Source organism: Phalacrocorax carbo, chromosome 1 (assembly GCF_963921805.1).
Source record: "Phalacrocorax carbo chromosome 1, bPhaCar2.1, whole genome shotgun sequence".
Classification (NCBI taxonomy): domain Eukaryota; kingdom Metazoa; phylum Chordata; class Aves; order Suliformes; family Phalacrocoracidae; genus Phalacrocorax; species Phalacrocorax carbo.
Genome location: NC_087513.1, coordinates 137,305,715 through 137,332,897, shown reverse-complemented (window position 1 = coordinate 137,332,897; position 27,183 = coordinate 137,305,715). Strand labels below are relative to the sequence as shown.

The 27,183-nt window shown below is 38.6% G+C and overlaps 1 protein-coding gene across 6 annotated transcripts in view; it reads left to right on the top strand.

Annotated features, from left to right (window-relative positions):
* Nucleotides 1–27,169, top strand: part of WWC3 (WWC family member 3) — a 104,571-nt gene extending 77,402 nt beyond the window's left edge. The window contains exons 10-24 of one of the 6 annotated variants that reach the window (XM_064437099.1): nucleotides 771–860; nucleotides 2,002–2,576; nucleotides 8,729–8,777; nucleotides 9,645–9,719; nucleotides 10,803–10,889; nucleotides 13,297–13,489; nucleotides 16,393–16,560; nucleotides 17,228–17,379; nucleotides 18,135–18,294; nucleotides 19,478–19,642; nucleotides 20,972–21,064; nucleotides 22,100–22,330; nucleotides 23,075–23,202; nucleotides 24,637–24,697; nucleotides 25,443–27,169. In XM_064437099.1, coding sequence (XP_064293169.1) covers nucleotides 771–860; nucleotides 2,002–2,576; nucleotides 8,729–8,777; nucleotides 9,645–9,719; nucleotides 10,803–10,889; nucleotides 13,297–13,489; nucleotides 16,393–16,560; nucleotides 17,228–17,379; nucleotides 18,135–18,294; nucleotides 19,478–19,642; nucleotides 20,972–21,064; nucleotides 22,100–22,330; nucleotides 23,075–23,202; nucleotides 24,637–24,697; nucleotides 25,443–25,499 — 2,284 coding nt within the window. In that variant the 3' untranslated portion in view covers nucleotides 25,500–27,169. Of the gene's footprint in view, nucleotides 1–770; nucleotides 861–2,001; nucleotides 2,577–8,728; nucleotides 8,850–9,644; nucleotides 9,720–10,802; nucleotides 10,890–13,296; nucleotides 13,490–16,392; nucleotides 16,561–17,215; nucleotides 17,380–18,134; nucleotides 18,295–19,477; nucleotides 19,643–20,971; nucleotides 21,065–22,099; nucleotides 22,331–23,074; nucleotides 23,203–24,636 lie in introns of all 6 variants that reach the window. The other 5 variants (XM_064475627.1, XM_064475620.1, XM_064475611.1 and 2 more) reach the window with 5 other exon arrangements.
* The last annotated feature ends 14 nt before the right edge of the window (nucleotides 27,170–27,183 follow it).

Below are 27,183 nucleotides of genomic sequence, written 5' to 3'. Positions count from 1 at the left end.
TTCAAAGTTTGAATAATCTCAAAATACAGATTTTAAGGCATTTTATAGGTGTGTGAGACTGACAGCATTATAGGTACATTCCATTTGTGTTGTGGCAGTGGTACTGAATAATTCAGCTGCTCGTTATTAGAATGGGCAAAAAATAAGTCACAGCGACACATTTTTGTCATAGCTTAGTATTCAAAATGCTGTATCACCTGCTTAAATATGATATATAGATGTACTTGAAACACCTAGAATTAGAGCTTAAAGCTGAGTTTTATGGTTACTGCTTAACAGAAGTACTCCAAAAATTTTCTTTTATCTTTGAAATTTGACACTAATTAGCTTGGATAATAGGGCTATTGGGAGTACTTTTTTCCTGCCAAGGCATTGAAAGTCATAGTAGTTCTCTCTGTTTTACTGGCACAATCAGGCTGATGCAAGGAGGGGGGGAAAAATATCTGGTAGAGTCTGATGTTTTTACCTAGGACTTTTTATGACTTTGATAATTGCTGTAATATATTTTCAACATCATGACTCCTATATTGTGCCTCAATTACTTTTCTTGCCTGGGAATTCTGCTGGAGTCTTGGTTCTTGTGTTCTCACTGGAATTACCATTGTTGCATATGAGCTGCGTAAATGAAGACTCCTGATTATACAGTGAAGCTTCTTTTTATATTGCAAACCGCAATGCAATGATGTTTTTCAGTACATGGAAAGCTCCTAGCATTTCCTGAGCACTACTGTAATGAGGAAAAATAGTAATATGTATCTGTTTAATTATAGGATACTGTTACAGGAAAAGAAAAATTGTTTGCTTATGCAACTAGAAGAAGCTACACGTTTAACTTCATATTTACACTCCCAGTTAAAAAGGTAAGTTATGTAAAACCAGCAGGTTTTGAAGTTTAACTGCAGCAGAGAAGGATATTAATGATCTGTAAAGTTTACCTTTTAATACTCTTACGTATGTGTGCCAACTAAATTTAATTTTTTATCAAATTTATACAGTTTGGTCTATGGAATGTGGTGATTTGGATGGAGTTCTATAAATAGTATTAATGATGGCTGTTTGGGCTAGGTTATTATGTGTATTTGGGAATTTTGTGTTATTTCATTTTCTGAAAAGAAGATACGTACTTAAAACACGTTGTAATATTGTTACGGTTTTTACTAATATGAAGATAGCATTCTTTTAAGTTCTGTGAGGTTTTAATATTCTGATACCTTCTCTAAAGAAGGGGGTTTTGATCCCTGGTGAGATGACAAAATTTTGCCATTTGAATACGAGAATGTGCTAAGACCCACACAGAAGCCCAGGGTGTTTTGCATATTCACACTTGCAGCTGCCTTTTTAGATGCAGCTCTTGGGGATTTCTCAGCTCAACATGACGCCGACATCAAAAGCTCAGTTCCTGCGGTGTCTCACTTCATCTCTCTTTGTCACTTATATTATTCTCTCCGTAACTGTCTGAGAGCATTAAGAGGAGCTGGAATAGGATTCATCCTAAAGTCTCTTTTTATTTTGCACTGGAAAAACCTGTGAGGGCGAGGCTTACACAGCAGTTTGTTAGGACGTTCTAAATCCCTTTACACTTCTTCTCCCTGATATGTTTGTGACCCATTATTAACGTAAATTCAAGCTGGATCATGGTCATCTACCCTTCCTGGCTTTATGTTGAGTCCACTGATCCAGATCCCGCTCTGGCCTCTTTTCTGCCAAATTATGGATGCTTACACGTTGGATGAAAGAGGAGGCTTGTCCTGTTGGACTGTTTGTCTTCAGGCACTTGGTCCTGATTTGGTTGTCACTTGCACTGTTCCAGTTATGGTTTGCTTGAGACCAGGGCAAGAGGCACGACCTAGACTTAAAATGCCAAATCATCTCTCCATGTCACTGTACTGAATAAGTGTAAAATTACTTGTGTAATCTGGATTGACATTTTTATGTTTGTACTGGTGTTTCTGGTTATATTTGAAAGGGCCTTTTTTGTTTTTCTTTCTTTGCCTGCCATAGTCTGTCGGCTAGCACCCTCACAATGTCCTCTGGCAGCAGCAGGGGATCCCTGGCCTCCAGTCGAGGATCCTTGGCCTCCAGCAGAGGCTCCCTCAGCTCGGTCAGCTTTACGGACATCTATGGCCTTCCACAGTATGACAAATCAGACAGCATTACAGACTACGGGCAGCATTTACGCTTCGACATAATTCCCTTCGAGTCTCTCACAAAGGATGTGCCGTACGCTGATCCCATTGGACACTCAAATTTCAATAAGCAGCGGAGGTCTCTGGATACCCCGCAGTCCCTGGCCTCCCTGTCATCGCGGTCCTCCTTGTCATCCCTGTCCCCGCCAAGCTCTCCTCTGGACACCCCATTTCTCTCTGCATCTCGAGATTCTCCCTTAGCTCAGATGTCGGAAGGTTTTGAGGAGATGGCAAGCATAGGAGCCCTGGAAATGCTCAGGGCTCAGACCACAGCATTGGGTGACGATGATACGCAAGGAACGAGCTTATCTCAGACGTCCGCTTACCCTGTGGACAATGAAGGGCTGCGAGAAATGGGACCACAGCTGACTGCTGTCCAAACTGGTGGAGGTGAGTTTCTGGACATTATTATTTTGTCACATTATCACAGAAAAAGTCACACAGATCTAAGCATACTAGCACAGTAGGGATTGTTCCTCAGTTTGGCTTATTTTACTTATATCAGTTAAAACTTAAATGGTAGATGTTAGCTGTTAAAAAAACCCAACCAAGCAAAAAAACAAAGCCCAACCCCCCAAACTTTAGTTATAAGGCAAAGAGGTGAAAGAGTAGAGAAAATCCTTGTAAATAGATCTTAAAATAGTGGTGAATTAGGTGGAAGAAAGGGAATGGAATATGGACTTGCTTTGGAGCGTAGCGCATCAAGGAGTAAATATTTTGGTCTTGGAGTGGAAATTAGTTAAAAAAAAGCATGTCTTAGTTACTTCTGAGGCCCCCAGTTGTACCATTATTCTGATAATTTAAAGCAACACAAACCTGGAGGGTGGGGAAGAACGCCAACTCTCCCAAAAAAATGCAAACAGAAACAAGGCATGAGGTGATGCTGCTGACAGTGCTTGAAGGCTGGCTGACTCCGTGCTGAATATGTACACATGCCAGACCAGGTTCCTGTGTCAAAGTTCTGTGATGCAGCAAAAGCCGCAGTGGCACGGTGGCCATGAGTGCATGGTGCAATGTGCTTATGAGTAGAGTGCTTCATCAGCCAAGGACCATCTTTTGTTAGGGGGTGTGTGAGAAGTTAAGCATCCGCTTGAGCATTTGTCTCAGTGGGGCTGTGCTCTGTCATCGCAGAGGAGCGACGTGCAGTTACCGCGGCACACATACTGTTGAGTTTTCTTTTCCTGCTTGACTGTGCAGTTTGATGGACTTGCTTTAGCTTGCATTGGTGGAAGCTTCTGAGGCACTGCAGTCAAGAAACATAAATGAGAGAGACCAAAAGAAGAAACAGAAACCTGTTTGAAAAACAAAACAAATTTAAAAACCTGAGCATACAGGCACATGAGAAATGTCTTCTCCTGTTTTAAGCAATCAAATGAAGAACTGCTGTTAAAATGAAAAAGTGTTCCTTCACGATGGTGTTTTTGTGTGTTGCCTTGCTTGTATTTCTAATAAAACCATACCAGTAGAGAAAGGCTTTTAGAGAATATTTTTAATATTAAAGGTTGTCATTCACATCCTATTTCTATATCCAGAATTCTGTATGAGCAGTAGTGTAGAACGTTGCATTCAGGACTTACGACATCAGGAGCAACGTGAAATACAACCAGAGGATGTGTCATATTATCCTACCACAACCTTATTTGTGAAGTGATAATGAGAAGGAACGTTGACAGTATCTAACAAAAAGCTTTCAGCTTTTTGTTTTTAAAAAGAAAATGTCACCGCTCTGCTAAAAAACCTGTATTGCCCAAACAGCATTTGAGTCTAGACTCACCTACTTCCCTTAACACAGCGAGCATTGCCAGAAGATACTGCTGCAAAATTTACATTTACTAGATGCAAATATTTTTAGTGCCCATATTGCAGCTTTCAGACCAAAATAAACAGAATTCCAGAGACCAGCATGTAAGCTTGTGCTTAAATTAGTGCCGTGAAGAGGCTTCCTGAGGCTTTCTTTAAACCTCAGATCAGACCACAGCATGTCTTCACCCATTGTGGTAAGTGAAACTATGTTAGTAGTTCATTTATAGCTCATACGTGTTTCCTAGAAGTGAAGGCCTGGTCTGAAGGCCTAGGGAGCAATGAGATGAGGGTCAAGTTCCTGCTTTGGTTTTTCTGTTCTCCCTTCTCTGTCACATTTCTATGCGTTTCACTTTTTTTCTGAAAACCTCTGGCAGAAATGCCTGTGCTACCCTACGGTCACTGCTGCGATGTGGCTCCAGCTGCTAGTCCAGGGGTTACAGCTTTTCTCTGTGTACCACAGAGTGATTTGTGTTGCTTTCTGAGGAGGCCTGTATGGTTAAAAGGTAGCCAGACTGTCTTTTTTTGACTCTTGTGTGGGTGGTTGGGTTTGTTTGGTTTTTTTTTTTAATATTTGAATTTGAAAACAGTTGCTTAAGAAAAATTTGTTTAACCTTTCTGATTTTTGGCTGGAGTCTTAACTACTTTGAGCTCCACACTCACTAGCTGGAGGGTTTGCAGTTGTAATGCAGTTGTTTGCAAGTTGCAGCTGGAAGTTTCTAAATTATTTTAGTTTTGTACTCTTTTCTTGAAGAATTTTGATGGAGCATCAAGCTTGTGTATCGCAGTTTGGGAATCCCCAGATGTTGGGGGGGGGTTTGGTTTTCACTAAGGTACTATGCAGTGTGCTTTGCTGCTGCCACCCAATGGTCTGGTAGCATAATGTGACGCTGGAAAACCAGTAAGTCTCAGCTTGGACAAATCTTTTGCCTGTTCCTTCACTAGACAAAACATGAGATAATTTTGCAGATTTTGGGGGCTGGGAGGGTTAACACTGAATAAACTGCATATACTTTGAACTGAAGCAGCACTTGAGCAAGTTCAAGGAGTTCTTCAGGATCTGCAGTTTTGATGTTCAGTTGCTGATCCGCTGTTTTATTGTTCTGCATCTGTCTCAGGGACACACTGTGAAATATGTTAGCATGTGTGAATGGAGAGAACGTGCCTGAGAGGTTAAATCCATTGTATTTATAATGCTGGGAGTGGGAGGAAATGTTAATAAAATATTGGGCTTTAATATCTTCACTATGTTTTCCTCTTTACCCTAAAATAATCTTTCAAGTGCTAAGTTTCCTTTTAATGCCTATATAATCTCTTGTTTGCAAAATATTGTCATAGATCTAAAAGGTGATTTATCATTGTGTGCTTTTCATTTTGTCTTGTTTCTCATGCGGCACAACAGAAAAATTCACTGTAAGTGAACCCAAAATTACTTATTGTGCTGTTTTTGCCTGTAATTCCCAGCGTGTCTTTCTGTGTGACGTGTTGGTTGGTGGGTTTTGTTTTGTTTTGTTGTTTTCTGAGTTGCATGTGAAAAACCGGGAGATTTCGCTACATTTGGTTTTGTTTGATACTGTGCTGTATCTGTTTAATCATTATGGCATACTTAATTTTTTGCTATGTTAACTAAACAATATATTCATGGCTGTAGTTAAATTCCTGGAAAAAGTGTTCTGCGAGCTTCAGCTTTATTACATCATAGTAATGCCTGACAGCATCATGGTAGGTAAGGGCTGTTTGTGTCTCTGATTTAGTTTTTATGAGAGTGTTTGACTGTTTTATTAGTGCATTTTGAGCAGATGTGCAGTATTTCTAGCCTCCTAAGCTTTTGAAACATGCTTTAGATTTATGTAGGTTTTTTTAGCTAATGAAATCTTGGACACCAAAATCTCCTTTCAAGTTCAGTTTTTCCAACTACTGACACTTGAGAATATTCTTTTAATCAGGGCTGTCTTATGTTTATCAAGCTTTGGCACCCAGTAATTCTGGAAAATCATGTTTATTGTTCACTGATTTTGTTATTTAAATAAGATAACAAAAGATATTTGTCCACCTTAAAAAGTTTATTTTTAAACAATTCTTTAGCTTCCAGCATTGGAAGGTCTGTAACCTGTGCTAAACCTTGTTCTGTTTAAACCAAAATCTCTGTTTCTGTCGTCTTGACCAATTTTTTCTGCTGATTACTTTTTTTTTTTTCCTAGTCAAGGGCATGTTTTGGTGTTTGCATCTCTCCCAAGTTCACTGGCATTGTCCAGATGTTATCGAATGCTTCCATGGCCTGCAGGCAGCAGGCAAATCATTGTCAAGTTACAACATTGTTTTAACATGTCACTTTTTCATGACATTATATTGGTGCTTCAGACCAATTTTTCCTTCCAGACAAATTAGGAACATAAGCCTCCAAAGGAGAGAGCCCATGGGGTCTTTTGTTTGCTACATCTATACAAAGTGCTCATGTAGAGGGGTGAGCCAAAGGCTTATTTACAAAAAGTCATCCTAACGTAACTTGTTGAAATTAGTACAGAAATTATAGAAGCACTTTCATACAAAATATACCTGCTTTTGTGAAATTCACCCTCTTTCCAGTTATGTCAGATTTCTTGGGAAACTTACATATTAAAAGATGCCTCTACAGAGTGCTAGTTTTGATTCTGCATAAATAGCAGTGACAAAACTCAGAGGTGGGCTCACCAAATTAGTAGTTCTTAAAAAACAACAACAAAAAAATCCACCAATGAAACCAAACCCACCACTTTGCATAGGTGATATGGAGGAGAGCACGGTCCAAATACAGTTTCTTTGCTTTCTGTGAGCTAGCTCGAACTTGGCTGTCACTTGCTGTGAGGGTGAAATGAGTAACACTGCACGATGTGTGATGTACAGTAAGAACGGGATGCTGTAATTAGGGGTGGGGGAAAGGGGGTTCTTTCTCCAGGCGCAGAGACAAATGCAGATTGGGATGTCCCTGGCTAGCAGGTAAATTTGCTGCATAGCTCAAGACGGCTAAATCCTTCATTGAATTTGGAGAGGAGGCCTGTAGAGCTACTTACAGGTCCAGAAGGTTAGAGAACTGGCTCTGTCCAGTTTAGGGGACATAATTTTTGGTTTTCGGGACATTCTGGGACAGAACTAGGGATTTTTAGCTCCATACAGCACCCTGTGGGTTTTGGAATATCTTCTGGGATTTTGTGCTGTTAGTGCCCTGATGAAAGGAATGTACATCAGGCTGGCGTGGGCGTGCTGGGCTCAGTGCATCCTGTCTCCCGGTCTCACTGTGGGTGAAAGCTAACGTTAGCCAGACGCATCTGTTGACAGCAGTGGCACGGTTGTATTAATCTGTGGGATTTTTAATCAAGCTTCAAGTCCTGATGTCCTCTCCTGGTGGTGCTTGGGTGGGAGGTGGGATGGGTCCCATGCAATGGGGTGGCTCAGTTGTCTGTACCTCAGCTGGGCTCTGCAGGTGGAGCTCAGGCTGTTGGCTGGTGCCAGCCTTTTATTTTCTGATGCCTTTAGGTAACATGTAACAGAGATACTTAACGAGTGGTTACTGTGAGTAAGGCATGTTTCATTCTTAGTCAGGGGTAGTAAGCAGTAAACATCAGCTGGTACTTGCCTCTAGCGTGATGTGCACAGTGCTACTGTCACTCCAAACAGTGTCTGCTAAAACTGGGAATACTTCCATGCTGTCTTAAGTTTCTGAGCATGGGTAGAAGCAAATAAGATGTTTGCCCTACCTCTGAAGTGGCATCTCTTTGTTGTTGCTTTTCTGCTTTGAGGACAGTCATTGAGCCTTAAGCAAAAGGGGGGGAAAGCTGGCAAAAGTTCTTCACTGCACGGTGAAGAAACTGCACTCCCACAAGTCTGTTTAATGGTTCTTTCTAGGATGCAAAAGAAAACAACCTCTGGTTAGGAGCTGTTGCTGCAGTGTCAAAACCTTACCTGTACAATTCTTGAGCATTACCACTTGTGCGCATACGTTAAAGGGTTGGTAGCTGCTATACCTGCTTGTCAGTGCAAAACCTGATATATAACATAATTTTTGTTGATACACTCACAACATGAAAATGATTGCTGAGTCGCTATTTATGGTGTTGCTGGTGATGTGGGGAAGGGTGGAAGGAGGGGGTTGAATATTGCTTCCTCCTCCCCCATTCAAAGTCATTCACCAAGAATTTGGAAAAACAGTGGTCTGAGTGAGCTGGAAAGCGCTGGTTCTTTTTGATAATGCCTCTCAGACTGTAAATAAAAGCTGCTATTATGCCATGGTATAAACAGTATGCTTTGAGACCTTGTATTAGAAAACAAATGAGAACAAAACCTCACATTGTGTTATCAGAAAACTTCTTAAAAGAATTAGTCTCTGTGTTTGTTTTCAGCCTATTGTATATTCAGTAGTTAAGTCCTAAAATTTCAGGATATCGTGTGTACATGTGTTGAATTAATGTTAAGTCTTGCTCCAGGAGGGATTATTCTACCAGAAAGGCATTTAATAACAATGCAATTGGTTTATACTTAGTCTTGTCAGAGAGAAATTAGCCACAAACTTCCTTCCTTAATTCCCCCAAAGAAAATCTCCAGTCCTTTGTATTTTAGGGTTTTTAACTTAAAGTTAGATGAAAAAGCAATGAACTGTGTTTCTGTCATCTGTTTTGTCACTGGTTTTGATACAATAAATGTTTCTTGTTTAATTTTTTTAGAGATTGCCTTGAGCTGATGTTGTTTTCACTTTTTCTCAATGACAGCTGTAACTCTGCGAGGAGACAGTGGTAGAAGATCGGAGAGGAGAGCCAGGCGAGTTTCAGCATGTCTCTCAGATCATTCACTGGCTAGTGACAGTGGCGTGTTTGAAGCTTTAAGCAAAAGGTCAGGTGTATAAATGCATAGTAAGCTGGAAATATTCCTGTTCTACCACACGGTCTGAAAGAATTCATTGTAAATTTCTGAATATGCTTTCAAAATTGCTGGTTCTTAGTAACATAAGAATATTAGGTTGCATGTTTACATCCGGTTCCACTGTCATTTTCACAAGTGCCAAGACCCTTTCACTTTGCCGCTAACATTTTAAAACCATATACTTCTCCCTTGAAAGATAGTTTTCTCAGCTGATTAGTCATAAATCAGTAACTTTATTTCAACCATCTGTAACAAAAAATTTTACAGTGTGACTTATAGTTCTGAGTAGCATGTGATAAACATATAACTGCAAGGAAGAAATGTATGAACTGCTGAGAATCTAAAAATGTGTAGGTTGATCAAGTGATTGAAGGATGGGTAAAGACATGTTATTTTATACAGTTGTTTTGGCACAACAAACAGTAACTGGGAAGAAAAGATTTTGAGGATTGTAAAGAGAGTTGGAAGACGGACTAAATATTAAACTACCCTATATATCTTGAAAGAGGTATTCTGAAAACTAATTTTTTAAAATTGTGAATTACTACTTCTGTGTGTTTTTAAATAGGTATCTTATAGACTCATAGAATCATTTAGGTTGGAAAAGACCTTTAAGATCATCGAGTCCAACCGTAATCCCTTCTTAATCCCTCCTGTATTACCAAACAATTGCTTATATTCATAAATCATTAAATAAATGTTCACTTCATTATGTTTTAACAGCTTAGGTCAGTATGTAGTTTACAGTACTTTCTGTTCCTGCAGGAATGAAGATCTGGAAGAGCCTGTTTATGGTGACGCTGCCAGTAGCGAAGAACCACAAATACATGTTGGTTTTCTGTGAGTAGTGTTACTCCTCTTTCTCCCTGTCAGCTCAGCGGGAATTGCTCACTAGTTTTCTTGGGTTTGGTTTTCAACTTTTTAATAAACTTAACTGCAGTGGATAGTTCTAAGAAGTTTCTGAATTGAAAGCCAAAGTTCAGTGGATGTACAGATTAGTCATCACATGCCGCTTTCTGCTGGGGATGTACCTTAACCATGGTTCATTCAGTGTCCTTTCAATCCTGGCTGATAAAATGGCCTTCGTTACTACTTTCAGTAGCGTTTTCATTGTCTGGGCCGTTAACAAGTGTGTGGATGTAGGGATATGTCTCTGTGTGCGAGATCTGACTTTTTGTGCCAGATAAAGGAGGATTGACTTCAGAAAGTCACAGGTGAAGAGGCATAAATACAAATACAGCTCCCAAATATAGCTTTGAAGTCCTGTGCTTAGGGCATGCTATTGTTAGTAGTGGGAGTAGTGTGGGGAAGGGCAGATTACATAGCAGTGCAAGGCAGGATGTTGTATCTTAGGCAGCCATCCAGGATCGTTTGTACCCCTTGGAAAACTAATTCCCAAGACTGGGAGTTTTCAAATCTCAACCAGATTTGTTAGTTCCATTTCAAAATTCATGCTGATATGAATGAGTAGATTTTTCCTTATTTATTTATTTTCATTAACCCATGAGAATAATGCTGACTGTGTCTAAAGTAACTGATACATTACACGTGTGCATGCATACACACACCCATTTGTATGCATATGGTGCAACTGTTTAAACCAAGGAGTGTATTTTATAAAACCTGTTCACTATCAGGAGTCGCAGTAGGGAATATTCTTCTTTTCAAATTGAATAGTGCTTAATTCTCTTAGTTCTGATAACTTTGTTACTGTAGCTAATATTATTAATAATGTTCTGTTAGCTGAATCAAAAGCAGTTACAATATCACACTGTAAGTGATTTAAGTTTACAGTTTAAATTGATTTGTTTAACAGTTAGCACAAGGTGCTTTTACGTTCTTAAAATCTTTCTATTCTTTCGTCTTTATCTCTTAAGCAAAGTATTGATGCTTGGTGACTAACTCAGGAAATTTATTTTCCAGGCATGACAGTGGAAGTGAATGTCTGTTAGTCCATGTATTACAGCTGAAGAACTTTGCTAGTCTAGTTGTTAAAGAAAACTGCAAAATGTAAGCTTAACTTTCACCTCAAGTCTGATTATTGCGTCTTTGGTGCCACAATCGTAAATACCATAAATTTGTTTCCTTTCATGCAAAACTAAGCCATTTCTGGAGAAGATGGTATGTCTTAGTTTACTTGAGGGTAGGGTTCATTTTTTGGGCACAAAGTACCCCTTTTATAGAGCCTGTGTCATAACAGTCAGGTAACAAGCATACTCTCTAATGTTCTTAGGTATTTATTATGCACAGGGAAATTTGTTCAAACACATCAAAGTCTTGCTTCCATCACCCCATGCCTTCTGGCCCAAAAGCTGTCTACATTATTTGCAGTATTCCAGAAATATTATTTCCTGTATGACTTCTCTACAGCTTATCTGTATGTATCCCAGAATAAGCTTAGTGTAATTTGAGAAAATTCCTACTGTAACTTTTATATTCATTAGTGAGAGAGATACCTTGCCCTTTATAGTGACCAAAAAAAATAGAAATAAAAGAAAGGTGATGTCTGCAAGGGTTCTGTGGCCATTACAGCGCTCTTAGAGTATCTGTGAAACACCTTTCAAATTTTAACACAATTATTTTAACACAACAACGAGTTGAGAATCAGTACAAACAATTAAATTTTTTAACCTCTGTTGGCCTGTGCTGCTACTTCAAATTCCAGGTTGCTTTATATAGAATGTTGCTTAGCTTATTCTAATAAATGTTTCTTAAATAGTGGCAATGTCTGTCCCAGCCGAAACCAGGACACCGTAGAACACAGTCTTATCTAATGATATGTATCTTAACATATTTTAAAGAGATTTGACCAGTGAAAATTGTTGATCTTTATCTCTCAGAGAGGTTTGAAAAGTGTGGAAAATGGAGGTGTGATAACATTGTTGTATTGTAATATAAGTCATTCTGTGGGACTTGTTAAATTGCCGTACGTATTATTAAATGAGTTGATCTTTGTTGAGAACGCTTGATCTTGGTAACTCTGCAAACCTTTAGTGGAAATTCTTCATATCAGTGAGTGCATCAGTGTCAGTCTTTTGCACTGTGTTTAATGTGAGTGCAAGGGCATGTGATAAGGAAGAAATGCGAGTATTGAGTAGTACTCAGCCATGTTGCCTTGTAATTAGAAAAATAAATGTCATCTGAAGAAAGTCAAGTAGAGTCAGCAAGGTAAAAAAGGACGACAGAGGGTTTGTTGGACGTTGTCATCAAGGCAATCAGGTGTCTAAGCGGCTCAAAAAGCCGGTTCTGTTCCCCATCCTTCTCTGTTAGCCACTTGTAGCGTTTAATAATTAAACTGGCGCTTAATGAATTCCTCCATGCAACTGTACGTCCATTGAATCGGAGTTACTGGGGGTAGCAGGGGTGAAGTTACCTGCAGCAGCTGATGAACGGAGGAGTTGGATTGTTCTCTTTTTACAGCATGTAAAGCTGTTTAGCTAACTGATGCTCCACACGGCAGCACTGCATTTCCACTATAGTGAATCTTGCAGTTGTCCTCTAACTGTTTACTTGCCTGTCAGTGTCAGCCCCCTATCTGGTGGTGGCATAAGACTGTCATGCAGCTGTGTAGTCAACCTGAGTGAGCCTCTAAGATGGATTTTTTTTTTTAATCCTTAAGATTAAATTTTGCTAGGTTAGATTTTTAACCCAGATAAATTTTCTAATCTGGTTCACAACACAATTGCATGAAGCTGTTTGCTGGCATAAGAGGAAGGTATGGCCAAAAAATAGGGTATTGCAGGGGCTGGACAAGCAATCAGGACACAGAGAACACAGAAACACTTCTCTACTGCTGCTGCTTTCTGTCAGATTAAAATGGCGGATTTGTTTTTGGCTTGGAGTCTCAAACAAGATGGTACCAGATATTTAAATCTGTTTTTATAGATGGCAGATGCAAATCTTTTGCTATCCTTTTGTGCTGAGTTTCTTAGTGGGGGGAAGAAAGGTATACTTAGTGGGTGGAAGGGAGAAATGGATCAGTGACGCTTACAGGGCAATTCAATTGCCTAAACACAGTCATGTGTTTCCATTTGAAATAGCATAGTACAGCACCTGGCCCCCAGCTGCTGCTGCTCAGGGGAAGGCTGTAGCTCTCACATAGATCCTATGTCATATTTGCTAGCCCCATGTAGATGCCTTCGATACCTCAGGGCACCTCAAGTGCCACTTAGTGCCTCTGCTTAAGCACCAAGTTTAAAAAAAAAAAAAAAAAGGTTTGAAAAAGGTAGTGCTTCCAGATCATCTTTGCAGTTCTTCTGTGTTAAGAACACAAAGTAAATTCCTGTAATGAGGAGATCCCAGAGCAGATTCTTAATGTAGAAGTCATGCTGATGTTTTTGCTTAGCTTGATTTTTGAGAAATGCAAAACAGCTTTCTTTGTCTGAATTGTGCTATTTGTCTATTTTGCTGTTCCCAGTCATGTGAGAGTTTATTTGCCACCACTTGAGTCAGGCACACCAACCACTTACTGCTCTAGAGCTTTGGAATTCCAAACTCCGTTAATATTTAATGAAGTTTTCCGAATCCCCGTGCATTCAAGTGTTCTGAAATTAAAATCACTGCAGCTATATATCTGTTCAGTTGACCATCAGCAACAAGAAGAATTATTGGTAAGTGGTCCTTTTTCTTAAAAGCCATGTGATGTGGGAAACTAAAGTTACTTGAGGAATATTTTTTTAAGATTAAAAAGAGAAAGCGAAGACTTTATTGTTCTATAAGAAGTGCTGATAGGATTACATGCTAATGTGCCCATTTGTTCACATACGTAAGTATAGTTCTGTTAATAAAAAAGGTGGGATTTTTAAGAAGCTTAAATATGTGCGTTTTAGCTTACATAAAGTTTTGGCAATGATTTGCAAAATTAGCAGAGGTTGAGAATTGGAGTATTTTAAGTGGCATTGAAAGTAATGTTTTCTGTACTACTGTTTACTGTTATCTTGCAGAGGCGTGTTGAAAATTGATATAAGGTTACATTTGTTGTTATGGGATTTAGTAGATGAAGAGTTTATTTAATAAATTTCTTACAAAGGTCTGCTTTGGAGGAAGTTGAAAAATCTGCTGTTGCTAAATTTGGGTGCAAGAAGGAAAGCATCGTGTTAAAAACTAAACTTTTCCCCAAAGACTTAACCTGACAGCTTTTAGATTACAGTGTACTTGAGACTTGTGTTTCTGCATGGCACTGTAATGCGTACATGACGAATCAGTATCATTAAATTAGTTTCCTAATAAAAAAGATAACAAATACAAACCCCTTGTTGCTATATAACAGTGATAATAGTCGTCGTCTTTACCGTTAGTCTTAACTTTGCTGCAGGTGAATAGTGGTCTAGGCAGGTTTCTGTTACACCAACCTTTTCCTTTAAAATGATTGAGATATCTGATGTAGAGGCATTCAAATAAATGTAGCAATTGTTTAAACAGGTTCAATGTGTTAACAGCGTTAACTTTGGATGTGTTAGATGTTAGCTTCATTTAGCTATTGCCAAATGTAAATATGCTTAAATATGTCTGCCTTGGGGCAGATGTCCTGGCTGTTGGTTTGAATGGGTTAGTGAAATTTTTTTTGAGCCTGTCAAAGTAGTTAAGAGACACAGGCATCTCGCTGTCATGCTGGACTATGGATAAGAGGTGTTTATTTGAGCAAATCTGGTCAAGAATGCATGTTTGTTAGTCCACCTTTAATACTAGGTAGCGTCTTACATAAACAGTGGTCTTAATGCTGACAGAAGCGGACCCAAGGTCTTGTCTGCAGTAGGAAATTTTGTCATTTTTGCCCTACAATGTAGTGAAAGAAAAAGCGTCTCAAGAACAGGCTGGATATAATGGTGTAAAACACTTTATACTGGTGTAGCCCGTTCCTCTGGGAAGCTAAATAGCTATTTCAGTGGCAAGCATCTTTAGATTGACACAAGCGCACCTAAGTTTAGGGAGCTTTTATTTTAACTCCTGTTACTGAATTAGCAAAAAATGATAGGTCTTCAGGTTATTTTGGTAGGAATTTTTTCTCTTTCAAAGTCTTAGTGTAGTTTTATTAGAAAGACATTTGTCTACAGCAGTTGGTAGTACACTTCAGGGTAAATTAACAATGTAACTCAAAAAGAGAGAAACAATGCCACGGTTTCTTAAGGTAGGTGAGTTGAAGTATGTATTTAAGCATTGTGCTCGTTGTCCTCTTTTGCTGTAAGTTGAAAATAAGCATTGTCTCAAATTGAGAAATCATTTGCTACTTTTCTTTGGAACTGCTGTGATGGCATCTATCAACAAGGCCTCTGTGTTTGAAAATTTATTCCACTGAGATTACAGGTTTTTCCATCTAATTAATCACCCATATATTTCTGAAGTTCCTGATGACTGCTTTCTTTTCAATTAGGTTATACCAGCTTAAAGCTTTCCTAAATGCTGAAGTCAGGCTGGAGTTTATCCAAAGTTATACAAATACTTGTATTTGTACATAACAGGGAAGGGGGGGGGGAAGAGAAATACTCTGGCAAATAGTTCTAAGCTTCACTTACATAGAGAAGTAAATCTGCTAAACTTGTGGGATGGTCTTTCCATTCCCTCAACCTTTTATTCATATGCCCTGCCTTCCTGAAAGATCTTTTTCTGTTTTCCTACAGCTTTCTGAAACTGTGCTTCCTTAAGTTGGCTCCTTTCTTCCCTGTTGGCTTCATCAATGTTGAGATAAGGGAGTTATTTTCCATGATTAGTGTATATAGCTTATGTTAAAACATCAAAGAAATGCAATTGCCTTTTTTTGCAATCACGTGCAATGGCTGTTTCAGGCCCAGTTTATGATCTTTTACAGCCCTGACCAACCAATTATTCCCCATGTCTTAATTTATTTGAATTCTTCTTAAACATAATGTTTGTCTTTTTGCATTTCATGTTATTATTTTGAAACATCTGTTTGATTATTTTTTTTAACGTAATTTTAAATTCTGATCCTTTTCTCATAATTTTTTAACCCCTCTGTTTGACATCATTGAGAGGTGGCTTTATGGCCTATTTGACTACCATATCATATAAATAGGCAGAAAAAAAAAATTGTTTTATATGACATTTTTTGCCCTTTTGGGAGATGCCTCTGAGGACCAGAGAACAGAAGGGTATCTCAGAATATAGTTCCCTCAAAAGAAAACAGATTAAAGGAAAATTGTTAAAGTAATACTAATTTAAGCAAATGTAGAATCAGATATGTAATTGAGAGGGTTTTTAAAAATAAAATATTAAGAGTTGTCAGCTGTAACAATGATACCTATATCAGTCATAGAATTTTTATTTTTCAACTTAAAAATTGAATATCTACTCTGATCCTTTCTGGTAGTAAGGAGGAGGCAAGAAATTCAGTATCTTAGACATCATAACACAACAGAACAAAATGCCTCTTTTTAAGAGACATTATTTGATAAAGTGGGGTTTTTACATTATAACGAAAGTACTCTTTAAATGAGAAGATGTCTGTCTTTCAGTGTATGTTTATCTTATTGTGATCGATGCTTTTTGTTATTCACAGGGCATTGCTCAGATAAACCTGACTGATGCAGAGAATTCTGGTGAGATGCAGCTTCACTGGTATTCTGTTCAGATCTTCACTGGTTCAGACCCCCAGAGAGCAAAGAACAAAAACCAGTGTGAAGAAAGTATCCCCCGGTCTTCTGGAAATGTAACTACAGTTAAAACAGTATGGCTCTGAAACGTGATTTGTTTACTTTATTTGACGTGCTGGGTGGTTGTTTGTGATCTTATCTTGCTTGGGTGCAGTTTGATTTTGAGGTGCACAGAAGGTGATGCCTTCATTAAAATCCAGCTCTTGCCACAAGACTTAAGAAGAATAATTAAAAGCTAGATCATGTCTGGACAGGTGCTTGAAGTAGTAATCTGTGTATGTTTTTATGCACACTTCCAGTCCAACTAGCTAAAACTCATTGAAAATTTCTGCCACTGCACTTCAAGAAGTTGTCAAGAAAGGTTGTGCAGTTTCTGTCCTTGGAGATTTTTAAGCCCCTGAGTGGGCCCCGGGCAACCTGATGTGCCTATGAAGCTGTCCTTGCTTTGGGCAGCACATCAGACTAGGTGACCTCCAGAGGTTTCTTTGGTCCTAACTTGCTGGATGGTGCTCCACAGTGAGATAAAGTCTGCCCAGTTTCTGTGAGAAGTTACATTCATGGAATGCCACATACGTTTTGATCATTAAGATCCAGGACAGGTTTGTGGGATTTCTGTTGGGTTTTTTGTTTGTTTGTTTTTAAGGAGCATACAATGGCTCTGGTTTTATTTTCACTGAATAGTATACATTAAACGCAATGGCTTGTCAAACAGTTTTATTTGAAGTCTAGTTTACCTTTCAGGATGCGGTGACAGCCCTGTTAGCTAGGACAACTGCCCAGCTGGAAGCAGTTGAGAGAGAGTTGGCAGAAGAAAGAGTCAAACTGGAGTACACAGAGGAGGAAATCCTGGAGATGGAAAGAAAGGAAGATCAGGCAGAAGCCATATCAGAAAGGTAAAAAGAGTAGTTTAAATATCTCAGCAACCAGCTGGGTTATATTTACACTAGGGGTATAGTCGGAAATACAGCAGGAGAAACAACAGGTCCTCATTCTGAGGTCTGCCCCCTGCTAGTGTTAGGAGTATAAAATTCTGTTGTTATGTGATGATGTGCAAATAGGAGAAAACCTTAGTTGAATAACTGGCTGAGTTTAGAGGACTTGCATTTTGGGGAGTGGGGAACATATCATATCAAACAGAAACTTTGCTGGGGAGGCAACTGTAATGGGTTTGCAACAGTACTGTACTAAAAACTATAATATTTTTGTGGTAGCATGGAAAATTGTCGAAAGATGAATTGCAATGCTTATGGAGTGAACATGCAGCACAGCTGTTATTATTTCAGGGTTTGTTACGATGCTATTTCATCATTAATGATATTGCTAGTTTGTTAAATGAATTGCGTTTTTCTTTTTGTTGTTTTCTTACTAAACGTTTTCTTACTATATGTTCTGGTCTCTATAGAAAGAAAACACATGCTTTATGAAAATTAGGGGGAGGGTGACTTTTTTGACATGAAATGTGTTTGCTTGTCTGCATCTGCAGCAATGCAAGTGGGATGTGTTCTCCCTTTGAAAATTCTGTATTTGTATTGGAGAAATAATAGTCTAAAATGACAAACTGACATGGATAATGAAATATATACGTGTGACAAATAATTGCATGAGTTTTTTTAATACCTACAAAATTCCTGTGATGTTCTGACTTTAGGAGTTGGCAAGCAGAATCTGTTGACAGTGGATGCAGTAATTGCACCCAGACTAGTCCTCCTTATCCAGAGCCGTTTTGTGGGGATTCGTTAGCTGGACACATGTTTGCAACTCAAGCAGGCCAGTACAGTTCTGGAAAAATGCAGCCTCCACCACTGAAGGTAATGAGAGAAGAACTGCAGTACAGAAACTCCCATGCTGCCTGGTGCACAGAGAGTGTGTGTTGCTGCTGCTCCTTGAGTTTGAGTCCAAATTGACCGGAAGAGAAAAGAAGCAGAAATTTCATTAACCCTGTATGAGCATTGCCTTTGTGACAGCAGTGTGCTTATTGAGTTATTAAAAATGCCCTCTTTAGGGCTGGGTTTTTTGTTTGCTTGCTAGTTATTTATGAACGGAGTCAGATCTTTTACATCAAAAGGCAAGCTATTTTTACTGTGGCCTTTATCTAATCTGTAAATATGCAGTTGTATCAGTGTCTGTGTTGACCTGAAATTGGAACAGAAAAGATCACAATCAAATCCCAGCGCTCTTAGAAATAGGAACTTTTGATGGAATTGTGAAGAAAGCAGCTTAATGTTTTAAGACTTGCATTGCTGTTTCAGTGTTTACAATAAATACAGCTGAAATTTTTGGAACAATTGTGCTGAAAATTATGTATTTATGATCCCTTGTATTCAAGATATGAGACGTTTGAAAATAATCCTGAACAAGCTGAAATCGGCACACTTCCACTGAAGCAGAGGAGCATAAGCCATTTGTGTTGCCTTTAGGGAAGACCATACCTCCTATTGAGGAGTTAGTTATTGTAAAGTTTGGAAGCTTTGCTGGAGTAGCATATGTTTTCTGTATTTCCGAATATTTTAGTGTTCTTGTGTCATTATTTCAACAGTCTTTCAGTTCCCTTTTGTTGAGTTTCTTCTCTTCATTTGACTTCCTCCAGTTTTAATGTGGTTGCTTGTTTCAAAGTCACCTTGCTTATTGAAAGGCGACTCGGTTTTCTTCTGTTGAGCCTGGAGATCAGGTGGTAGCTTGGTTAATGCCCAATTGCCAATGCTGAATGCAGTCTTTGTGCTCTGCAGCTATGATTCACGTTATAACTGCATCTCATAATTGTTACTGTTCCAGCAAAGGCTTCTGAAAGGTAATCTTATAATTTCAAATGACCTAGTTTTAAAACTTTTTTAAAAATGAGGTGATTCATCCTCTGTTCTCAGTGTTCTTTAAAACTTGAACCTAGCTAGCAGGTCAGATTGTTTACTTTTGATATTGTTGAAATGTCTGATTGGTTTTGGTGAGAGAGAAAATAAGGAAAAAAAAAAAATTTTTCCTTCATTGAAATTCTAGGTGGATAAGGAAACTAACACTGAGGATCTGTTTCCTGAAGAAGTTGCTATTCTTCCAAAAGAGAGAACTAGCCGCAGGCCACGGGGTTCTGCTTTTGTTCGCAGTAGCACTATTGTTCGTTCCCAGACCTTCTCGCCTGGAGCACGAAGTCAATATGTTTGCAGAGTGAGTAAGGCTCAAAAAGAAGGGGGTGGCGGGGCCTCCACACAAGCATTTTGTACGTTTTTGTACAAAAAAAATTTCTTCTTAAGACTTTATTACATTGATAAGAAATATGTCCTGCTTTTTTAATATTAACGAATAATCTTTCATTTAATTTAAACATTGCAGTGGGGAAGAGGTCCCCTGGTTATTTTTAAGAGTTTAAACCTGAATTTATTTCCCTTAAAATTTAAGAATCTATGACAAATTAGATATTAAGCTCTTTTCCTTGGCACCCTTTGACGTTTGGCTGGGGTGATTGATTTTACAGAGGTGCACTGCTGTCTAATGAGGTGTGTAAACAGCTATCTTGGAAGTCATGTTTAACTTTCAGGTACCTGAAAGTTTGGGAAAGGGGACTGAAGCATAATCTTAGGGTTATTGCATAATATTACGACTGGTTGCTGTCACGAATGTCTGTCATAAGATGCCCGCTACAGCGGGACCCAGGATTCTTGGGTGCACTGGTGCAAGGAATCGAGGATTGGCACAACAGTTTTCAAGCTCGCGTTAGCTGGTTGCTACATTCAGTGGCAAAAGGCTTGTAAGCAGTTGGTTCGTGGTGTTGCAGATCAATGCACGGGTATTGATTTTGCAATATTGTTGCACATATCTTTAATTGTACTCTTTCATAAGCTTTTGAGAGCTTGAGTTTGAAAATGCAGCAATGACTTCTAAGTTTTAAGTTTTTTCCGAAATCAAGGATCTTCTGCTTTTTGCTCTCTTATTTACCTTGCACACAGTGCATCTATGGATCCCTTCAAATTCTTCAGTTTGATTTCTGGACTCCATATCTGTTCATGATACAGAGAATCTGAATAAAACACCCTCACACATGAGAACAAAGGCAGTGCAAAAAGGAAAAGGTTGTTAAACACCCTCACTTAATCTGCATTTACTTAAAATCAGAGAGGGAATAAAAGTGGGAGACTGTATTGGTTTTGCCCAGTAAATGCTTTAGGAAGAAATATTATTGCCTTTAACTCTGCCCTCCCCTTTTTTGTAGGTTACATTGCCTTGGATATTTAATAGAATGCTTGATGAAACTTGGCTGTAAAAGACTGATGGTTTTGAAGTTTTCTGGAATTATTGTAAATATACAGTATGAGCACTATTATATATAAATCTTTATAAATACCTGAAGCTGAAAAAAAATCAGTTGCTTAAAACAAGGCAGTTTCAGGGCATTTTTAAAAATAAATCTCAAAAGCAAGAGAGGGGGAAAAAAATCCAGGTTTCTTACTGTGGATGGGCTTGTACGCAACCTGTATTTTCAATATCTTTTCAAATTAGCTGTATCGCAGTGACAGTGACAGTTCAACTCTGCCACGGAAGTCCCCTTTTGTCCGGAATACATTGGAGAGGCGTACTCTACGGTATAAGCAGGTATACCGATGAAACTGGTTTTTACTTTTCACGAAGTTGCCAGAACAGTGGTACTCTTTTACTTAAGCCTTAGATGTCTACAGGTACCTTATGATGCTCTTAGGAAATGTGTAAGGCTTCTGTAATGTAATTGGGAGAGGGGTGCCTGTTTTGGGTTTGGTTTGGGTTTTTAAGCTAAAAGGTAGACATAGAGAAGTGAAATATAGTTGTGAACAATTATTGAGGAAGAGGAAAAAAAGTTTGGCAGACAAAAACTAGTTTAACGGGGACTGAATTTGTATTGATTTAGGTGTAAACTTTGTTAAATATTTAAAATCTAGTTTATGATGCGGGGTGCAAGCCCGGAGAAGTGTGTGTGGATGTGATGGTAAAACATCCAGCTCCCCCCCCATGCAGCCTAGCAAACCATAGTATTTGAGGCCCAAGTATTCAGGAATGAGTAGGTTAAGCTCTCCTTTTGTGCCCCCATGCCACCTTGCATGCTGCAGAACAAGTAGGCTCAGAAAGACAGGTAAGGTGTTAATGCCCTGTATATAAATCACATACAGCTTAGCCTGGCCAGCAGAAGTTAATTTCTTGCTGGTGTAGGCAAGTAGATAGCCATAGCTCCCATTTTGATTCAGAATGTATTGTAAAACCAGTATTGAATAACACCCTTTAAGGGGAAACTTGCTCAGTACAGTATTTTCGAACGTCATGAATCGTTACGAGTTTTTCATGTTCCATCCCTTTTATTATCATCATAGCATGAAAGTTCATTCCATGAACTTAAATTAGTTAAATATTTATAAGCCAAAAGGAGACTTTAAAGGAGGTAGTAGAAAGCATTGACTGAGAAAGTTTGTGGTACAGAACACCTCTACAGCTAGTTAGTCTTTTACTGATCAAATCACCTCTCCAACACTCTGTGTCAAGAAAGACTGTGTATGTGAAGCAAGTACAGAAAAATGTATGCCCGGTATAGCTAAAGATAGACCAGTATTACCACATTGAGAGTAATATGTTGTGCATTTTATTTGAATCCGAATAACTCAGCAGTCCTGCAGATCATCTTTGGCTGAGCTTATGGCAAGGACATCGTTAGACCTGGAGCTGGATCTCCAGGCATCCAGAACTAGACAGAGACAGCTGAACGAGGAGATATGTGTTTTAAGAGAGTTGAGACAGCGCCTGGAAGATGCCCAACTCAGAGGGCAGACAGATCTACCCCACTGGGTCCTTCGGGATGAGCGATTCCGAAACCTGTTGAAGGAAGCAGAAAGGCAGGTATGGTAACACGAGATAAGCACTCAACATGTTCAGAAACTTCTGCTTTCAAAATTTCTTGATTGTGACAAGATGTCTAGAGAGCTGTTTTCACAGAACTTCAAACAACGAATGTTCCTTCTATATTCTTGAAGTTAGCACAATAAAAAACGATTGCATTGATTATTACCAAACTCTGTGTGTATTTGAGGACAGTTACTGGATCATGGCACTATTTGCCAGTGGTACTTTTCATTTTGGTTTGGGGTTTTTTGTTTCAGATATTTATTATTGGAACTTTAATAATTTCCTGACTTCTGATCTTTGAAAGAAATTTTGCTGATTTGATATTTCATTTTAAACAACTATTTGGAATGTTCCCTAAGTGATTCCCTTCCCCACCCCCCCCTTATTCTTGGAGAAGAAGGTTACAGGCAAAAAGTGCAAAAACTGCCCAAGAAACAAAATTGACACTAGATTACCAGAGACGAAGAGTGAGCCTAAATTTATTTCAAGGTCTTATTTGACAGATCTATGTGCAGTAAATTTCATTAATTCAATACATTTCTGTCTAAAGAGCATTAAGAAATGAAACAACTCGTGTCACTCTCTTAAATTGATAGTTCTTGGATGACCAGCTATATCAGACAGTGTACTTGCGTGCTTTTACTGTGGTGAGTGGGAAAAATCCATTATTTTAACCTGGGTATTCTTGTGTTTTATTTATTCACATGACCATTTTAAGCATTATATTCTTGTTTTCAGACCAGACAGACCAAATTTGAACATCACCAGGAGCAAGCAGCTGAAAAGATGCTGAAGAAAGCATCAAAAGAAATATACCAGTTGCGTGGGCAAAATCAGAAGGAGCCTATTCAGGTGCAGACTTTTAGGTAAGTGGTAATGTGTACTGAAATCGCATAGCAACAGTTCGTTAGAGAGGTTAAACCTCTCTGAAACATTTAGCATAAATTCTGTGTGTCTTCCATGTAGCCAGTAATTTTTAACTGTATATTGATTTGGACACACGAGTTTCCTTTGAATTATTTGTAGTGCAAAGAGCCAAAGCTAAGGTAAAATTGCAGTGTTTCAATTCTAAAACACATGGAATTAAAAAAATAAGGGTCTTCAAGTGCAGACATAGGTGATTCTCTCACTTAGCCTAGTCACTGTTCAGTTCAAATGATTTGTCAGTTCTTCAATGCAAGCCTGTGGGCATAAATAGTTAATGTAATACATACTCATTACTAGTAACACTCCCCTTAAAAATTACTCAATAATATTCCAGCTTTTGCTCAAGAAGCCTTTTCTTTGGACTTCTGTTCCTATTTCATCTGTGTTCACATGGTATGGGTCCTCTTAGCTTTATTTTTTTTCTGAGAGTTTGTTTTGTGTACAAGTGGCATTGATAAACAGTGTGCATTTCACAGAAAGGCTTTATTACTTCATCATTAAAATTTTTATAATTTTTGGGGGGAGAGTAATAGAAAGAGTGAGAAAAGGTTAGTGCAGTGTCGATGTGGAGGACAGCTCAGCTACGCTGTTACGTTATACTGTTTCGTCCAGCGCTTGGATTTTTAGAACTTTTTTGCAAGGAATAGCTAAGTGAAATGGAAAAGCTGTCTGTCCTTTGATGTAATTTTTTTTGCTTGAATTATGTTGGAAAGGTGTTTCTCACAAAGGTAGGGAGGAAGGAGGAGGAGTAGGAATTGTAGCATTGTTTTGACATCTTATGTTTCTGGTGATAAGAAAAGGGAATTTTGTGCTTTGTTTACTGAGATAAAAAGATATGAGGGATTGAGTAAAACAAGAAGTAGAAAATGAAGTAAAAGCTGTCTTGTTTAAATTCTTGCCCTTTTTATGCACACATCCATTTCTTATGACACTTACTTTACAGCACGTACTGTTTGCTCAGTAAAGAAGCAAAAAATTGACTCTGAATGCCATCTTGTGTGTTTTTCCCCCTTTTTTTGTAGGCATTATTGCAAAATGTACAAGGGTAAACCCTGCATTGCAGAAGGGGCTTATGCAGGGCTTGTCCTATGGAACCTTTTTACAGTCAACTATGACTGATGTTCAATAAGCTGTATACACAGCTTCCACCTAAATTTTCAGAAACAGTAATTGTGCTCAGTGGAATGTTGCCAAAATTGTACAGTGAGGTTTGATAGTTTTTGTAAGTTTCCTGTGCTCAAATAAACCGTCAGTTCAGTATGTAAGTAATAAATACTAACCACTAACCAGAGTAAAGAAACAGTGTTCTTGGGGGGGGAAAAATGTAGGTGTCTATTTGGTTGACTTCCTTTTTTATCTTGTTTTGATCACAGAGAGAAGATAGCTTTTTTTACAAGACCAAGGATTAACATACCTCCTCTGCCAGCTGATGATGTATGACATGTTGCATTGTAAACATGAAGTATTTATCGCTTTTATTTTAATGAAGTTATTAGATTAGCCAAGTTTCTTTAAAAAAAATGTGCAAAAGCTAATATACACGTTTTGTAAAAAATAAAAAAAGTAAAAAAAGTAAAAGTAAACAAAAACATATATATAAATATATATACATATATATTTTATAATAGCGACTGCAACAAGGCTTGGTTTTTCCTTGTTGTGAAACTGACATCTCTGAAGACAACTTATTTTATAAAAGATCGACTATCCTGTTAAGAGCGTGTACAGTTTTTATGCTGTTTTATTTGACTTAAAGGCTGGAAGACAGAAACAAAGTGAGTTCAGGCAAATTCACTGTAGTGTAATTTATTTATAGTGCCTTTTTTCCTTGAAGGAAAATACCTACTTTAAGATGTATTTTAAGACTGAAATTTTGTTCTTCAGTATTTGTCATACAGTAGAATGGAACCATTGAGCTGGTTTTGTTTCTGATACCTGAAATGAAAATACTATGTTCTAAAATTGTCACTTTTTTCAGCTTTATTACCTGTAGCTTATTATGTACATTGTATCCTTTAGCACTGTCTGTGTTATAGCAAAATATTATCACCTGCAATGTGTGTAACACTGATTAGAAGTGAAGTTAACCGTTGCAGAATTCATTTGCATGTTCTTACTGTGCACTAATAGATTGTTTTCATTTCAGTTGTGTCTAAAGTATCTTGATATTCTTTACTAGATTCTCAGTTTAAACGGAGGAAGGAGAAGGGTGACAGGCCTTTGTTTTGCCGTTTAATGAAAAAGGAGTTAAAAGAGCAACGTGAGCTAGCTGTGTGGAAAGACCGCTAAAGGAATATTATAGTCATTTCTACAGTTTTAAAGATTCTGATCTGATTCAGGAAAGTACATATGTGCTGGTTGCAGAAAGCGGCTGCATTAAGGAAGGGTGCTTAAACGCACCTTCGTCCTAAAGGATGTGCTTTGAGGTTACTGCATTGCAAGTTCTGCTGAACAGTGACACTTCCCAGGAGGAAGGTGTATAATTCGGGAAGGTGCAGCTCACTTGATTGCTAGTTGGACCAGCTAAAATCTGGTAAGAAATAATTTTACTTGCGTTCGTTCCTTTTAATGAAAGACTGTCACCCTAAATTCCCGAGAATGCCAGTTCTGTGTCCTTGCATCCTGCAAGTATGTAAAAATACTTCTTTACTAAGCTACTATAATAGTTTCTCATATTTTTCTAATTATACATTACCTACAAAGAGAGGTGCCCAACACAAGACTGACTTTGCAAATTGCTGGAGTCTCCTAGAAAGAAGATGATGCTGTCTTGTAATTAAAGATCAAATTGGTTCCAGATTTTTATATGTCAGGAAATCAAAACAACAACAGCCAAAACTGAAGCAGACTTATCAGAAGCAATCAGAATATTTTAAAATATCAAGAGCTTGTATTCTGTTACCCTGTCAAAGATCAGGAAAACCTGAAAGTGAAACCAAATTGCTTTTACTTGTCCAAGCTGAGGCAAAAAGTAATGGGGAAAAAGGTTGTAAACCTAAATCATTAATCAGTTGGGAAGATTAACACAGACATTTAATTTTAAGGTAGTATTCCCTGATTCCTAGTATGGCCTGTAATCATTACAGGCATCAAGCGTTCCGATCGTATAGCAATATATGTGAAACGAAAGGACACGTAGCATTTATCGTGCTAACCATCCTGAAGTCTGTTTCCACCAGTAAGCTTCGGCGGGTGTATAGATGGAGGGTTCCTCGGGCGTAACTAGACTTATTCAGAAACTATGCAGTTAAAAACCAAATCATGTAAGAAACGTTTAGTGTTTGGGTGAAAGTCTAGGGACAGCAAGCTTTTCAGTGCTCATTACTTGAAAAGGCCGGTTAGTCGGAATTTTGCGTCTCATTTTCAGTGGAGGCCCTTACCTAGTGGTGTTTAGCAACAGTCACCGCGCAGTGACACTAGAAGTACTTGCTGTATGCTAAGAACAGACAACACCGTGTTCCCGTGAGGGCGGTCAGGTGGTGGAAGAGGTTGCCCAGAGAGGTGGAGCTCTCTGTGCGTGCATGGAGGGGTCAAGGACTTGACTGGACGTAGCCCAGAGCATCCTGGCGGCTGTTAGGTCAGCTTTGAGCAGGGGCTGGGGTAGGGACCTCCCTTCTGCCCCGAATTGTTCTGTAACTGTGTAACGAAGGGGCGATGCCTGGTGGCCTCTCTGTCAGGGCGTTCAGTTGGTGTTCTTAAACAGCGACTGCTGTGAGACGTTGTTGGTGGATCTCTTGGGTCTGTGATTCTGACTGCTGTAATGAGTTCTGTCTTGATGTGGTAATGAGTTACCATATTCAGTATTCATCTCTCTTGTTGTTGTCACAGTTCTGTATGATTGTGTCATTTTTGTATTATTTGAAAGTATTTCTTCTACAAAATAAAATAATTTGCCATAAACAGAAATAGAGTTTTGTTAT